Here is an 18122-nt window from a genome sequence, read left to right as displayed (position 1 = left end):
AACACAAACTACATTTCTGTTTTGCAGTGAAGGAGAAAAACAAAAAGACTTGCACCAGCAGCAACGACCCAGAGCAGAGGGTCTCAACCTCAGAGTCACTGAGGTCTGGGGCTGGATAATTCTTTGTTGTGGACATGCAGCCGCATCCCTGGCCTACAGCCTCTAGATGCCAGTAGCACCACCCGCCCCATTTTGACAACCAAAACTGTCTCCAGTCACAGCCAAGGTTCCTGGGTGTGGGGGGGAGAGAGGAAGAGCTGGGGGCAAATCGAGCCTGGTTGAGGCCCACTGGTCCAGGGCAAGAGGACAGGAGGGCAGGTTTACGATGGCAGGGGCCCACTTCCCAGAGCTGAACAGAAGGCGGACCGCACGCCCCACCAACCCCCCCAGCCACCTCCACTCTCCACGTTCTGAGACTCATTCCCGGGCCTCATAAGAACCACCCTAAGTGGCTTGGAGCTTCTTCCTACTTTAGGGGTTGAAATGTAATGACTTTCCAATAGGAACAGTAATTATTATTAAAAATTCAGACACACTTTAGATTCAGTGGTGTTTTGTGGGCTGGTCTGGGATGCTAGTGACATTCATAGTATCATTTGTGTTGGAAGATGGATAGTTCCGAACAACTGAAATGTGACAGTGCATATGGCACCCTGCACGCTAGAAAGCATCTGCACGCACAGAACTTAAAAGGAGCGTTCTGAGAACATAAACATGTGCTCATCTGTGACTGGTACTAAGAAAGGCACAGCTGCATTCAGAGTAACTTCAGGTGCTGAAGCACAGGTACAGTAACAAAACAGAACTGGTCGCAAACACACTGAGTTCCGTAAACGCTCTTAGTGTGTACCTACCAGTAGGGCCTGGCCAACTCTAAACTAAAAAGCCCAGAGAAAAGGCATCTCACTAAACCGAGCCACACAAAAACTTAAAACTTATTTTAGCCCTCATTTATTGCCTTCAAATGCATTTTCCCTGGCCTTCTGAAATTATAATCTCCATTAGAAGAAAAATGATTATAAAGAAACACTGAAATTTCAATAATGAAAGTATGTAGTTTATCTGTACCTCTTCTATATCTGAACTCCTATCTCTTAGTGTTTATTTTAAATACCATAAACCGGGTATTAGCTCCCAAGTCCAGAAGCCTGTAATAATCAACTCTACGGCAAACTGTAAAAACCAGGCGCTCAAGTCTAAAGTCCCAAGCCTTTTCAAATACCCCTTCCCTCCGGCTTCCTCTGCACCGCTTCACCAGAACTTCCCTCCTCACCTCCGGGCTCCACTCCTTTCCTAAGACTGTCTTTGCGCTCAGCTCTCGGTCACATTTCCTCCTGCCTCCTCCTGGTCTTGTCTCATTTGCCCAACTTTTCCTCTCCCATTTTCCCTTTCCTCTTCCTCTCCTGGGGCACCTCCTGCGAAGTGACAGATCACTACTCAATCACTGACAACCTACAAACTGTGCTTATTCACACTACTTCTCCTGCAAACATCTCTGTCTTCCTCTTTCCACTAGGAGAGAAACATGATCCATTCGTCTTTGCCCTTCTAGCCCGGACTCTCCTCCTCCTCCTCCTGTATTAACACTGACCTGCCACGGTCACGCCAACCTTCCAATTACCAAACCCAGTTCCCGATGCACGCCAGCTTGGCCCCACTTCCCTGCTGCAAGCGCAGGCTGTCAGAACACCTGGAATGTCTGCCTTTCATGATGGCTCCCCGTAGGTTTCATATTTTTTAACATTAAAAATTAAAACTCCTGACAGTAACCATCAAAGAAATAAGACCTGGCATTTTTTCTAATGACAACAAATACTTCAAATGTCTAAGAGGTGTTATATACCGTTAGCATCTCACCATTTTAAGAGTTTTAATGGGCACAGTCTTCGTCTGTCAAGAGCGTGATGCTGGACATGCAGCTGGCACTACGTGTCTGCACGGCGAATCTGTGGCCGAGCAGAGGGAGCACAGGGTACCAGAAAGAACACTGCTGTGGGAGCCTTATTCCTGATTCAGCCATTAAACTGATGTGCTGTCTTAGGCAAGTCACTTAATCGGTCTGTATTTTCACCAACAAAACAGGAATACTAGTGACTGCTTATCTATCTCAGGAGGTTATCAAAACAGTGACAAAATGACAAATTCTCCAAAAATATTAATGTTTTACTGAATTGCTCAGGATGCTTCCTAATGTTAGGATTTCATAAATTCAATGAATCTTACTCACTTTTCTAAGGCTTTTTTTGCTAAATCTAATCAAAGAACAAAGGACCTTATCATGTATTTGTAGATTAAAGCAAAACCCAGAAAATGTACACTTCATATGCACTGACTCATGAAAAGCCAAACAAGCAAGACGCTGGGTTAAGGGCTACGCAGAGGGACCGAGGGACCGGGGGACCGGGTTTCCTGCCCAGAAGGGACTCGCCATCCAGGCTGTGAACCGCTCTGCTTCCAGGCAGCCCCCTGTGACAGCCGGGCTGTCTAATTCCAGTCAGCAAAAACCAGCGTAGCTTAAACACCATGGCCTGCAAAACCACACGTCAAACATGAACTACCCCCTTATTTTGTGAGAGTGTCCCGGGAAGAAAGGGCTAGACAATAACAAGAAAACTATTATGTAAATCAAGGAAAAACTCGAATCATGTGGCCATGCGAACTACAGTAAGACCTCTTGTTAAGGCAAAAGATAACATTCGGGGTTAAGGAGGATGGAAGTATGAAGCAAAACGCAAAAAAAGAGCTGAAGAGGGTGGGGGAGCGGTCGCCAACCGAGACGGGGCTGCCTGCCCCAGTGTCGTCCTGAAGCATCTAACTCACGCAGCGCGGGCCTGCGCTATCGTCGGACACCTCGGAAGGCACCACTACCCAAAGATGACTGTGGAACAGAGCTCTCGTTCCTGACGCCTGTAAGTTTCTCACACGCTGCTCCCACAGGAAAAGCTGTAAGAGTGCTTTTTTTATTAACACATAATCAGTTCATGAAGGGACTTAGGTATGCTCCTTCATTTCACTTATTTGTCACAGTTCCACACACTTGGAATTATTTGTTCAGTGTTTTCTTTCTCTTATTATATTGAAAGTCTTATGATGGTATGGTGAACCTCTGACACTATGTTTACACACCACCTGCAATAAATGCTGCTGAATAAATAAATTAATGATTTCAAAAGCCACTCAAATGGCATGAACTCTGATCTGGAATAAAGAGCTTTCAGTATCATTGTTTATCAGAAGAGATGCCCTTCAGCAAAAGCCTTTTTTTTAATTTTCAAAGTATGTTTATTTTTTTTATTTTCTTTTTTTTCAAGATTTTATTTATTTATTTTCAGAGAGGGAAAGGAGGGAGACAGAGAGAGAGAGAGAAACATCAATGTGCGGTTGCTGGGGGTCGTGGCCTGCAACCTAGGCATGTGCCCTGACTGGGAATCGAACCTGAGATACTTTGGTTCACAGCCTGAGCTCAATCCACTGAGCTACACCAGCCAGGGCCAAAGTATGTCTATTAAAGCTGGGGACAGTGAAACAAGGAAGGGCTTATGCAGAAGCAGCAGGAGAGCGCCCAGGCGGGGCTGCTCTGGCGCCCTAGAAATGTTAGGGGAAGAAGGGAGCCAAGGCAGAGCTGCTGCCTGCGCAGTGGAAAGCCAGAGCAAAGGGGCCTTGGGGACAGGTTCAGGGGTCAGACCCGGACAAGCCGCCACCACCCACTGCTCCCCTGGGGCCCTCAGAGTTTAGGAGAGAAAGGTCCAGAATGCAGGCTTGAGCAGGGGGGAAAGGGTCCAGAGACAACCTGCCCAGAAAAACCTCCCTAAAACTAATTTCAATAACGTAAGTTAATTTCTCATTTTTTAATAACGTGGCATCAATGGGTACTACTTCTTTTCTAACATGGATAACTTAGGAAATAGAGGTATATATTTACTATTTAAAATGGGACATTAAGCAACCACAAAAACTAAAATCAGGTTACAAATCCTCAAAATTATCAGAAGTATGGATTTAAATGGAAAACGCACACCACAGACCATAAACGGAGGTACTAGAAAATGACAATACAATATCAGTAACAAAATATAAACACAATGATGGAGTCAAGACCAAACATGTCTGTGCTATCAGTAAGTACAATGGAAAACTCACTTATAAAATAAAAAGACTGTCAGTCAGATGGGGAAAACAATCATCTGTGTGTTTTATGCAAGAAACATTATCTAAAAATAAAGGAACTCAGAAAGCCAAAAATAAAAAAAGAGCAAAGAAATAACAAGCAAATACAGGCATTAAGAAAGGGTCCACTGCGACTATAAGATTACATCATGACAGTAAGTATCAAATAAGACAAAGCATAACCCATTATAATTAGTGAATCCCTATATAATAAACAGCATCCTAACAAAGCTGACGGTAAAACTGGAGTCTGAATTTCCACGGGGAGAAGTGAGCGCGCAGGCTGAGCCTGAAGCTTGTCAAGAAAGCGCCCTCCGCCCTTCATCTCCCCTTCCATCCAGGTGCCACCAGAACTAGAGGAGAGCGGCTATCCCAACAGACAGTTACTATAACTATTAAAAATACTACTAGAAAATATTAGGAACTTTATATCGCTAAACTTAAACATTATGAAACACATGTTCCTAAAAAAATATGTTCTCAAAATCTGTATAAGAAGAAACAGAAAGTATGAATATTCATCCATGTACCTATTATATTGAATCTGTCACTTCTAGCTTTCCAATTAAAAATAAAATGCTTGGGCTGATGGTTTCAATCTTAAAAAGAAAACCAAAGTGACACAAACTTTTCCAGAGATTAAAAGAGGGATAACCTCCCAGTTTGTTTTACAAGGCCAGCCAAGCCCTGATACTAACGCTTGAGATGACGACGACGAGAGGAGGAAAAACGTAAGTCCATCTCTCTCATACATGTAAATGCAAAAAGTCCAAAACGAGCACAAATCTAAACCGCAGTAACAATAATATACTGGGACCACATTGGGCTGAATCTAGGAACTCCAAGTTTGTTTCACATTAAAACAAACAAACTAACCAAAAAAACCTAAGCAGTACAATTCACACACAAATCACTGTGATATACTATATTAATGAAATTTTTTAAAAATCACTTTATCATTTAACTAGGTAGAGAAAAAGAATTTGATATAATTCAATTCCCATTCATGGAAAAATATCCTCATAAAAAACTAGGAATCTACGTGAATTTCCTTAATTTGACAAAGGGTATTTATTTAAAAAAACCTACAGCATCCACCAAATTTAATAAAGAAACACTAAAAATTTTGCCTGGTATCACAAATAAGTACATCTGTTTTCACTTCTATTCAAGATTGTGTTCAAAGTTCTAACCAGTAAAATAAGTCAAGAAAAAAAAAAAGTTTGTTCACATATAAAGAAAAAAAATCAATGATTATTTAATCAGTGAATTTAGGAAGATGACTGCATACAAAATGTTTAAAACCGACTTATTTTTATATATTAGTAACAAATCAGTAGAATTTTTTTTAAAGTTTAATGGAATCAGAGTAACATCAAAAAACACCAAATAACTAGAAATCAATTAAAGATGTTTAAGAGCTCTAGACTTCATGAAAACCATAAACTATTAATGGACAGATATACAAGATTCCCGAGTTTTAAGACAGTATCATTAATTCTGCTCCAAACTGATCTATAGCTATAAATCCTAGTAGGTTTTAAGAAATCTAAAATTGATATGGAAATGCAAACAGCCAAGACTAACCACAATGATTCTAAAGAAAGAATAACAAGGCTGGAAAACTCCCACTACCAGGTATCAAGACTGTTTATAAAACGACAGTCATTAAGACACTGGTATGGGGACACCAGACAGACAGACCGATGAAACAAAACACAGTGTAGAAACAGATTCACATGTACGAGCAGACCAAAGGACTAGAACTAGAGTCCAAAAAACTGACTTTCACAGGTCTGTCACACTTTCTCATTTGACATTTGACATTTCTCATATGACATTTCACTTATGACGGAGGCGACAATGCAGAGCAATCAAAAAATAACGGCCTTTTCAGTACACGGTGCTGGGTCGACTGGGGGAAAAAAAATCCACCTGACATCACGCACAAAAGCCAGTTCCTGATGGATTGTAGAGCTAAATGCAGAAATAAAACAAAGCTTTTAGAAATCAGGGGAATGTATTCATAAACTTAGAATAAGCAAAAATTTCTTTTTTTTTATTATGATGAACTAGAGTTTATTGGCACAAAGTTCACCCAGCAGTTCCAAACAGAAACAAAAGACACTATGATCTCATACAATAGCTATCTGCTGTTTATACTTTATTTACAAAGTGTTTAATTTGTACAAGGCCCTGGAGCAACAAAGAGAAGTATGAAGACCCTTAATGCTTTAAGATAATAGAGTAAAAGAAAGAGGGTGTTGAGAGAGTGTTCACAAATGAATCAGACATGATCTGTTCTCAAGCCAAGTAAGAGATTACAAAGTTAGTAATTAAAATAAACAAACAAACACATCTCCTACTTTCCTACAGTTGTTCAAAAATTGTGGCTGCATTTGAATGTATTTCCTTATCCGGCCAGGAAAGTGTCCAGACATGCCGAAGCCGAGGTCAAAAGGACAAAAATGCACATGGCATTGATGGACGGAAAAATGTCCTGAAACATGTCACAGAAGTACAAAGGAAGAGACTGATAAATTAAAGTACATTTCTTTACTTTTTGTAAGTTGAAGTGTTACATACAAAAAGTAGAGAATAACCAAAAAAGCCAAGCATAGAGCTCACTGAAATCCCACCAAGTCAGCACACTCAAGTAGCAACACCCAGCTGGGGAAAGAGAACACTACAGTAAGCCCTCCAGCAGCACCCCCGACGCCCTCCCAGTCGCCACCCCACCTCCCAACTCTTTAAATTATGAACTTATATTTACCAAAACAGATTAAAAGTGTAAAAAAAGGTCAGCCACAAACTGGGAGAAGATATTTGAGAAATATATCTTACAAAGGACTCATTAAGAATATATCAAGAACCCTCAGAGATCAATGAAAAATAAAAAGACCACCAACTTAATAACTTCATACAACAATGCATAAAAGACTTGAATAAGTACTTCAAAATAAAGGATGTCTCCATAAACATGTACACAGCGCCCAGTATCACTAGTTACCAAGGAAATGCAAGTTAAAACTCTAATGAAATACTCCTGAAGACGTATCAAAATGTTTAAAATTTTAGAGATCGACAACACCAAGTGCTGCCAGGATGTGCAGGCACTGTGCAAGGCTGGTAGAAGTGGAGCTTCGTGAGGTCACTTTGGAAAACTATTTGGTATTACTGAATGAAGCTGAACTATGCATACTCTATGACCCAGCAATTCTGCATGCAGTATAAACCCAAAACTAAAAACACGCACCAGGATATTAATTGAAGCAATAATTATAATAGCCAATAAGACAGAACCTAAAATAAACAACACCAAGAACACAGTCAATTCAGGGAACAGGAAAACCAAACATCAAACAAATAAAAAATTAATTTTTAATTAATTATAAAAATTTTAATTAATTATTAATTAATTATAAAAATTATAATTAATATATTCTAAGAAGTGAACGTAGAGGTTGTTATCTGTAAAACAAAAAATGACAAAATTTTATAAATAAAAGCCAAGAAAAAGCTACTGGAGATTAAAAATAATATGATCATTAAAATTAAAAACTCAATGAAATTTAAAAATTCAATAATAAAAATTCACTAATGGAATAAAAGTTAAAATCAAGAAAACGTCCCAGAAAGCAAAACAACAACATTCAGATGGAAAATACAAAAGTCACAGAAAAATTCTGAGATGACTAAGACCCAACTTACACAAAGAGAGAACAGAAAGTTGGGGATTTCAGAAGAAGAGAGAAAGAAATGACACAAGAAAATTTATCATGCAAAGGACAGGAGTTACTTCTATCACCTACTGAGGGTCCAGTGAATGAAAAAAGGCCTACAAGGGACATACGGAGTTTTGTACAACAGTGGGCCTCTCTTTGGCAACCCTGAAGTGAAAGAGCAACAATGCAACAACACCTTCGGGACTCCAGGGAAAGTGATTTTCAGTCGAGGACTTCATACCCAAACAAACCTGACTGTGTCCAGGTGAAATAAAGTTATTTCTAATGTGCAGGTTCTCAAAAACTTTACCCCCCATTACATTTCATTAGAAAGCAACTGGAGGATTTATCACAAACTGAGGGTGTATCCTGAGACAGAGGAAGACAGAAACCCAGAAAACAAATTTCACCACAGAAACACAGCAAAGGAAATGCCCAGAGCTACAGCTGCCCAGCAGGACCAGAGGACGGATCGGGCTGAAGGAGAACAGAGACGACTCTGGGGAAAACACAAGAATGAACCCCGCGGACTGCAGCATAAGGAAAACATTATTGATGGGCACGTGGCAGAACCATTAAAGCACTAGGAAACATTACAGCCATCAAGAAGGCCTAGCATACAATTCTCAAGATTAACAACAACAAAGCATTATGAAAGCAATTCTCCTGAAGATGACAGGGCATTAATTGCTCTACTCATGAATATTTTCTCATAATAATATAAACCTTGACTATTTTACCTGTTTTAACTAAGACTGAGATCAACAATGTCGGAAGCATAAGAGCAAGGGAGGGAGAGAACCACTTACTCAATGACCCTTGTAGGAAGTCAAGAAATAGTGTCTCCAATTAACAACTAAAGAAATAGCATAATAAATATATTCAGAAAGCTAGAGGTAATATAAAGGAAAGTAACCGGAATTGAAAGTAAATGCTTCTGGAAATGAGACTAGAAGACATAAAAGTAGGAAACTACTGTTTTGAAATATAAATTTCTTAGTCTGTTTTTCCTGTTTTCCTGTTAGAGAATTTTTAAATTAAAAAAAAAATGTCATAGATCTCTCCACAGGATAGTTGAAATATTTTTAAGTGGATAAGAATAATACATGATGATTAGAGGTTACCATGAATGAGTAATATTTCAAAAAATTCATATTCCATCTTTTAGATGCAACTCTTAACTCCTGTAACACCGACAAGTCTCCAAACTGCTCTTCTGTCCGGCGCTCCCACCCATCGTCTTCTACTTCCCAGCTGTCCCAAAACTGCTTCAAGAGTATAAACTTCCTAATACTCACATTTACATTTCACTATTTAAAAAATATACTGAGCTACCCCTTAATATTTCCCTATTCCTGTTAATGACATCATTCTCCCAGTTACCTAAATTCTAAGACTCTTCTCCCAGGCACAGCTATCAGTTAATAAATTTTGTCGACTTATTTTATAACCAACATGAAAAAATCTTACTTATGCCCTAACCTCCTATGGTGTTTCTAGTGGTCTCTCAGCCTTAAGTTGGTCTTCACATTACATGCAATAGCCAGATTAAAACCTGTCTAGAATTTTCTGCCCATACTTTTGTATTTATTTGCCTGTCTCTCTCCCTATCACACTAGGAGGTAAGTTCCTTGAGAACAGGGACTAGGTTTTGTTCACTGCAGTATCCCCACTACTTAGAAAAGTGCCTGGCACAAATTGAGGGCCCAACTAATAATTTTAGAACTTAAAAACATCAATTAATTCATTGGTTCAACAAATACATACTAAGCACTGACGTAATAGACACTGTAGATAAAGCAATGAGGAACTAATATAGTTAGGACCAGAAAAGGAGAAAGCAGAAACACTAAGTGCAGACCTGATGGATCAGAGGCTTTCTGAACAGATGAAGTGAATCTAAGACCAGACAAACGGGAAGAGTAGAAAAGTGCTAATTACAGGTGGGAAAGAAAATAGCTTGAAACATGATCAGGAACTGCAAGGACAGGGTGCAGGAAGGAGATGAATAGCACATTCAAAAACGTGCAAAAAGTGTGGTTCAAGTATAGAACCAGAGAAGGAAGTGAGGCTGGAGAGATGACTAGAAAGCGGATTTTCTAAGTAATGTTGCGTGTTTAGACCTTACAAGTCATTTTTAGAATTTTTTGACTTAAAAACTAACAGGAAGCATCAAAACATTTTCAGTAACACCATCAGATCTTCATATGTGACAGAGCTTCTGGATGCAATATGAAGAAGGAACTGAAGAGCGTAAGCCAAGAAGCAGAGAGATGATCTGAAATGATCGTCACTTGACACAGAGATGGACTAAGTGAATACTTAGGGAAGTAGAATCAACAGGACTTGTTGGCTGGGAAGAGTCACAAGGATGGGAAGAGGCGAGAGTGATGCTCAGGTTTTTGACTTAGGCAGCAAGGTGGACAGTAGTACTTAAAGCACATACTGTAGAAAAAAGGGTGGAATGATGAAGGTGTTCAGTAAGATAAATTAGAGGTGCTGGTGAGGCCTCAGAGTGAACAATGTAGTTAGCAGGTGGATTGATAAAGGTGTAAATTTGGAAGCAATAATAAGTATATACATAACCAAAGCCATGAGAATGAATGGAATTGTTATGGGTTTACATAGAGAAGAAACCATAGTATTCCTTGGGAAACCACGCCATTTTAAAAGATAAAGACAGAGAAAGAACCACCTAAGAAAGGGACTGAGAAAAAACCAGGAAGGAGGTAAAGCAATCAAGTACGGCGTCACAGAACAAGAGTATTTCAGAAGCAGCGGTCGTCACAAGTGCCTAATGCTTAAGCAGGTCAAGTAATTTATGTACTGAAATTTATCCATCCAATTAATAAGGATCATCAGCAATCCTGATGAGGACACTTCAAGTGGCACAGTGGGAACAAAAGCTATATTTCAGAGATATAAAAATCAAGAGGTAAAGTAGATCATAAACAAATCAACACCAGGAAGTCTGACTGTAAAGGGAAAAGAAAGAAAATTCCTAAAGGCATTAAGGAGATACATTCAAGTAAAGTTCAGAGGGGTAGTAAAAAAAGCTACTCTCTTGTTCAAAATCCTCTAAATATCTCTGATTTACAAAATTAAGCACAAATGCTTTAGTCTGTTTAACTTCACAAGTATTCAAATAAATGCAAATTTAAGATGAAGTAACATTTGTATATATTGAATTACCCCCAAATAGAAAAAATAGTGATAATACTCAATGCCACAGAAGGTAAGCTGAAACTGGAATGCACATGACTTTTCAAGACTTTTAATTAGGTATAACCCTTTGGAAATCAATTTTCCAGAATGTTTCAAAAATCACAGATAGTCAAATAATCATATTTCTGGGAATCTAGCCAAGGAAACATTGTAAAACATGGGAAGAAACTGTACACATAAGAATGTTCACTGGAATACTACCTACGATAGTGGAAAAACTGGGGATAACAACATAGAAACGGTTAAATAAATCATGTTAGCACAATACATAGTTGTGGGAAGAAGGCATGTAAATTATACAAAACATGGACAAAATGTAAAAATAATGTAAAGGTAAAAAATGTTTAAGTGTGCACACACAGGTACATTATATGTTTTCAAAAGATGCATTAAAATACAGAAAGTGTAAAAATGTTAAAATGACATTGTAATCTTATTATTAAAAGGGAGCTATGAGTATTTTTTCTTTTGTCTATCCCACATTTCTTTCTCATATTTTTGGACTGTAAAGACTGAACTTCAAGGAAACCCACGACAACATTCTCAGCTGCCACTACTTCCCATGAAAACCCTTATCTCCAACCAACTGGTCCCCTTGTTCCCTGCCCATTCCCACAGAACAACTTTCCAGGCACTCCTTTCCGTGAGTGGAATGTCCTCTCCCTCCCACTTGCTTTCTAAATCCTGCTCAATCTGCACAGTTCAGCATATTCTTGCATCTTTTCTAGAGATTTCCCCAAACTTCCTAGCTACAGTAACCTCACCTTTCTTAAACACCTATTGCACTTGTCTGTACTATTTATTTGACCTTTTGCACACGGCACCTTCCCAGCACTGCCCAGAATAATGCCTTTGAGCAGTTCAGGACAATGTGGCCTGTTTCCTCCACACACCACGTTCACTGCAACATTTTTTGCAAAAGCCAAGAAATGGAAACAATCTACATGTCCACCAAGAGATGAATAGGTACAGAAAATGTGAGAGAGCGCGCGAGCACACACACTCTCTCTCTCTCTAAATTATTATTATTAGCCATAAAAAAGGGAAATCCTGCCATTTCGACGACATGGATGAACTTCGAGGGTACTACGCAAGGTGAAATAAATCAAACAGAAGAAGATAAATACTGTATGGGCTCACCTCTATGTGCAATCTAAGGTACAGCAGGGGAGAGCAATGGGGGGAAAATGGGGATAACTTAACCGAACAGGAACACAAAAAAATAAAATAAATAAAAAGTAAAAACACCAAACTCAGAACCAGAGAGCACATTTGTGACTCTCAGGGGCAAGGGTGTGGAGGGAGCGGGGAGGAGTTGATGAAAGGGTACCTACCAGCTTTCAGTTATAAAATGAATCCGTTCTGGGTACGTAACGTACAGCATGGTGGCTGCAGGTCTCCATACTGTATTGTACACTTGAGAGTCGCTAAGATGCTCTCACCACCACCACCACCACCACCACAAAAAAACGGTAATTATGTGAGGTGATGAATGAATTAACTAATGTTATTGTGGTAATCATTCTGCCTCGTATACATATATCAAACCATTATGACACACACCTTAAACTTACACAATGTTCTATGTCAATTATAGCTCAATAAAATTGGGAAAAAGTCATTCTAAAAAAAAAAGGCAGACTTCTGGAAGGACATAAAGTTTCATATCCTTTGAAAGAAGAATTTGCAAATAATATAAAAGAAAAAACTAGGATTGAATGGAAGATTTAAATCCATTTCACTAACTTAAATATTTACATTTTGGTAAAAAAGGGAATATTCTGTAAGGAATGTAATTAATATTCAGAGACTATCAAAAACACCTAAAGCCTAAGACTCAGCACCCTAGAGCCTAATAATTAAAAGAAAGAAGTAATGGGTCCAAGATAAAATTTCTTTGATTTGAAGATAAAAGAAAAAACAGCAAGAGACCAAAAAGCATCAAAGACGACAGCATCAAGAAATATGGAAGAAACAGAAGTTCGAGCTCTTCAGATGATGGAAGAAGGAAACTGGGAAAGACACCTTTAAAAACAAAATCACTGTTCAATTATAGTTAAAAGAATTTGACATATTTTACGTATCTGACCAAATAAGGACATCTCAATGACCTTACAGTTTGGGATAACAATCTTATAGCTGAAAAGCGTTCCCTCCACCCCACTGCAGAGTTCTTTTTAAAATAAGGAAAAGACAGCCACTCATTAAATATGATGATAGTATACAGAAACGGGTCTGGCTACTTACCCTACCATAACCAGGTTTTATAAATTCCATCTCTACCTTACATTTTTTAAAAGATTTTATTTACTTATTTTCAGAGGAAGGGAAAGGGGGAAAGAAAGGGAGGTAGAGAAATATCACTATGTGGTTGTGTCTTGAGTGCTCCCCGCTAGGGACCTGGCCCGCAACCCAGGCAAGTGCCAACTGGGAATCAAACTGGCGGGCGACCCTTTGGTTCTCAAGCCAGTGCTCAATCCACTGAGCCACACCAGCCAGAGCTCTACCTTACATTTTTAATTATAGGCAGAAATCACTGCTGAATTCTGTTTGATGCACTTTTGCTAACATACGCTAACTCGTACTTTTAAAGCTAAGGTATTTTCAAGGATTCAATACATTAGAAATCCATAATTTATATATTTTATGGAATTCAAATTAGATTGCCATATGACCTAGACTAATATGTATATTATATAAGACAGAATTATTAATTTCTATGATTGCTTCACATTTGAATTAAGCACTTCAAATAAATCTATTTAAGGTAAAGCCTCAATTAGGATTCAAAAATCGAATCCTAGTTCGAGGTCTGAAAATTCAACACTTTAAAAGGAATTACAATGCCATTAATTTGAATATCTTAAGAGAATGAGATATGGTTAAAGAATAAAAATATTGATATCTATGGAAACCTCAAAATTAGAAACCTCATTATCTAATTATTTACTCCACGATCGAAATAACTTCTCCACATGGAACATTTGGCAATTTATATTACTAAAGTTCAATGAAGCTATGCAAAAGGTAGCAGAATTGGAAAAATCATTTTTCCCTATATATTTTTTGCTATCTCCTCAACAACAGTTGATTAACAGTCATTTGCCGCATGTACATTAAAATATAATTAAAATCAACATAGTTCTTTTACTAAAAAACTTGAATCTGAACTGGAATAGTCAGAACGACAGATGATAATTTTAAAAACATTAATACAAAAGTTGCCTCTTTACTGTTTTCCTGCATCTGCCCACTGCACAGTCCTGTACTTTGAAGTCTCATTAGTGCTTAGGGTAGTCAGATACTCCCTCAAATCTCACACTGCAGACGAAGAAGGGGAAAGACAACTACTGTCTTAGTATAGTCAAAACATCCAGCAACAAGTGCCAGGTAGCATGAGGATAAAGTGAAAAACAGAACAAACTCTTGGAAAAGTAACCTCCTAAATAATTTTAACACTTTCTGTCTAAGCAAGCTGCAAGGTAGATAACAATCTCAAAATATCTGGGTTAAAATGACACGCTTTTGGGGGAAGTGTAGGTTGGGAGGTAAGATTTGGCTTTTTTTACTTTTTACATTCTTTTCGTTTGAGAATAATCTCATAAACCTTAATGAAAGAAAAATACCTTGAAAACATTCAACATACCAAAGAATAAGGAGCAACTAATCTGGTTACTTCGACTTCAAAAATCTAGGTTACCAGCTACACACTCAGTAAATATAATCACTACAGTTTCTAAAATCTGTGATTGAACTTAAGTACAGAAAACAATTAAATTACTGTTAAAATGACTGAAATTTGCTACTCAATAGGTTTTTACCCAAAATATTTGGGTTTACAGGCTCTATTGAGAATGATTTGGCAAAGAAAAGATGAGAATAAATCTACTAAATACAACCTGTCCTCAATAAGACAACGCAGATTTCCCACATGGAACTAATGTTTTAGTTAATCCTCTTTCTTTCTTTGGGGTTTTTGAAGCAAACTGTCTTAGCCAATTACATACCTTCAAATTTTTCAACAAATATCTTGACAAGAAAATGATTTTAAAATCATCAAATGCTACAGGACAAGATTTCAAGATTTAGAGAGTAAATAAGAAAGAATACAATCAGGAAAAGGCTTCCAAGTGGGCAAAGTTCGGAATGGCAGAATCCTCTCCCTCTTGTAATGAATTCAGTAAACCTACTGCCACAGTCTGGTGACTACCTCTGGGCACAGCAGTAAAACAGAGGGGAAAAGCCTGGTACAAAAGCTGACTGGCTCAAAGAAAAACCTAAGTGGTGACAAGAGCCTAAAGGCACATGCAGGTACGCATCTTTTATATTGGATGTGATACACTTACATGGCCCCTGTTGAATCTCTTGGGGACCAACAGTAAAGCAAGTTTAGAACTTCAAATCTTGAGACATCTATAGCAAGATGCTGATCCAATGTGGCTCCAAATATCTTCTGTTTTCCTGGCTCACCTGAAGAGGAAAAAACACTACAGAGGATGTGGGAACTGAATTTCTTTATGTAGTTTCTTCTAGAGCAACTGAAAGTTTTGGCCCAATCCTTTACCAAGTCTGGAGATGAGACACTTGAGGGACTAGTGGAAAACAAAATTCAAACGAAAAGGTGGAGTGAGACATCTAAAAGGGGAATACGAGAGCACAAGATAATCGTCGTAGGTAAATCAGTATTTCTCATCGTAGTGGGAAGAGGCAGAGAAAGGAGAGGAAAACAATGCACAGAAGTTTCTCCCTCCACTTCCTCACCCCAATTGCTACTAAAAATTCACCAAGTACCTAAACTTTTTTACCACAATCAGGGAGTGAATAAGCAAGATTACTTGGAAAGCTTAAGTGTTTTGTTGAGTCTCCCTCCCCTGGCTATATGGCATTATTAGGCAGCAGGGAGGCCTTCCAGGGAACACATTTTTCCTAAGACAAGATTATGGTCCAAACCAGCTTGAGTCAATAAAGAAAGAGAATAATATATCAAATTTATACGCGTCACAGGACAAAATACCATATTTACAAAGTTTATTTAATTGTCTTTCAAAAGGGGAGGAACAGCTTTCATGTAATAAGAAATCAGAACAAAAAGTAGTTTCCAAATAAGAGAAAATATTTTTAAACTAAGCAACACAAACTGCATCCTTCATCCCCTTAGGAAATACTATCCCTAGAAAGATGATCTTTAAAAAACTAAGATTAGCAGAATCAAGTCTGATATACGTTACCACACAAAAGCATAAAAATGTAGTCTATAACAGTAAATTAATTTTGATTCATTTAATTAACTTGTTTTCTTAAAACATTTTACCTAAATATTGAATTATTAGTTCTTCTCCAGCATTCATGTAATCGCCTAGGACATAAAACAATTTTCTTTCCAAATATATTCCATTTTAACCAGTGTTTACTTGAACTATTATCTGGTAAAAATACCAGAATTTTCTGAAACATAAAGACTGGGGAACCAATTAGATCCTTACCTGACGTGGCTGTTCATTCATTCGTTGTGGGTCTGATTTCACTTTATTATTAGGATGATTTGTGACTTTGGTTACTGGTTGTTTGAAAATTGATGCTGTTTGTCTAATTGGCAACGTTGTATTTAAGTCTGGTTTACCCTGTGGATATAAGCATGTTTTCATTAATAAATGTCATACATAAATGTAATTAGATAAATTCTTTTTTATTAATCCAATATCCCTTACTTTAAATTAGATTATTCCAAACTTCTCAATATCAGTATTTTAAATACTCTAAAGTACATTTTAAGTACTATATTATATAATATATAAGGTGGGGCAAAGCTGGTTTACAATTGTTTGTACAGAAAATAATGAAATTAAATAATACCAGAATAAACTCTATCTCACATACTCATAAGTGTAAACCTACTTTCCCCCACCCTGTACATATTTTTATTGTTTTTTATATACTTCTAAATGTAAGAAAAATCTCTATATAAAATTCACAATTAATTGCATTAGCAAGACACTACGGACTTGTAAATCAACAAATATGTTTAAAGTTGGGTTATACAAAAGGAAGAACTTTCAGGTCAACAATCGGGACAGCAAGCAGTTCTACAGTTTGAGAACGGGGGGAAATAAGGGCACACTTGCCATTAAAGTATAAACAGCCGGGTCAGCTGTTTGGAGGCCAGGCTTACATAAAACCACATAAATGAACATTTTCCTTTTGTGTAAAGATGATCAGAAATGGAAGTTCTAATTCTAGCAAACAACTCAATTTAAAAAATAAACTAAGAAAATATATATTTTATGATACTTAATACTTCTAAGAGACTTCAAATTGAGCTTCAGAAAGTCCAGCAACATGCTGATCTTTTAATCGACTAGTGATAAAACATGTGTTCTAGTGAAGTATCTGAGTAATCTGAGATGTACTCAGATTACTGAGTACATCTGCAATACTTTAACAGCAAAGGGCGGTAGGGTCAGGTGGCCAGGGTAGGTGAGAGAGAAAAAGAACAAAATATGATTATGGCCAAAAATATAAAAGGTCACATTTATCTAAAAACAATACACATCTGCCCAGGCTGGTGTGGTTCAGTGGTTGAGCACCAGCCTGCAAATCAAAGGGTCACCAAGTCGATTCCCAGTCTAGGGCACATGCTGGGTTGAGGGCCAGGTCCTCAGTAGGGGGAACGAAGAGGCAACCACACATGATGATTCTCTCCTCTTTCTCTCTCCCTTCCCCTCTCTAAAAGATAAATACAATCTTTAAAAAAATAGAAAATTTTAAAAAACAATACATATCTAATAATTTGATATAGAAATATATTTGATAAATCTATAGATCAGTGAGCTTTTATCTCTATAATTATCTCCAGATAAAAATTGTAATTATCAACTTGCAGACTCCAAAATAGTGGTTCTCAAATGTGAGCATTCACCCAGGGGGCTTATTAATACTCAGATCCCTGGGCCTCACTCCCAGGGGTTCTGAATCAGCACATCTGAGGGAGGCCCGGAACCTGCCTTT

General features: G+C 37.9%; 1 protein-coding gene and 1 long non-coding RNA gene across 3 annotated transcripts in view; both read right to left on the bottom strand.

The window, feature by feature from the left end:
• Positions 1–18122, bottom strand: part of MBD2 (methyl-CpG binding domain protein 2) — a 67030-nt gene that overhangs the window by 15109 nt on the left and 33799 nt on the right. For both annotated transcript variants that reach the window (XM_028524455.2, XM_036010198.1), the window contains exon 3: positions 16601–16738. In XM_028524455.2, coding sequence (XP_028380256.1) covers positions 16601–16738 — 138 coding nt within the window. The remainder of the gene's footprint in view (positions 1–16600; positions 16739–18122) is intronic.
• On the bottom strand, positions 12887–15456 carry LOC118496940. The gene is made up of 2 exons (XR_004899494.1): positions 13625–15456; positions 12887–13400 (listed from the first exon to the last, which is right to left on the bottom strand). It is a non-coding gene; the product is annotated as an uncharacterized LOC118496940 (long non-coding RNA).

This window comes from Phyllostomus discolor, chromosome 9 (assembly GCF_004126475.2).
Source record: "Phyllostomus discolor isolate MPI-MPIP mPhyDis1 chromosome 9, mPhyDis1.pri.v3, whole genome shotgun sequence".
Classification (NCBI taxonomy): domain Eukaryota; kingdom Metazoa; phylum Chordata; class Mammalia; order Chiroptera; family Phyllostomidae; genus Phyllostomus; species Phyllostomus discolor.
The sequence above is the reverse complement of the archived record's forward strand: the minus strand, read 5'-3'. Positions and strand labels throughout refer to the sequence as shown.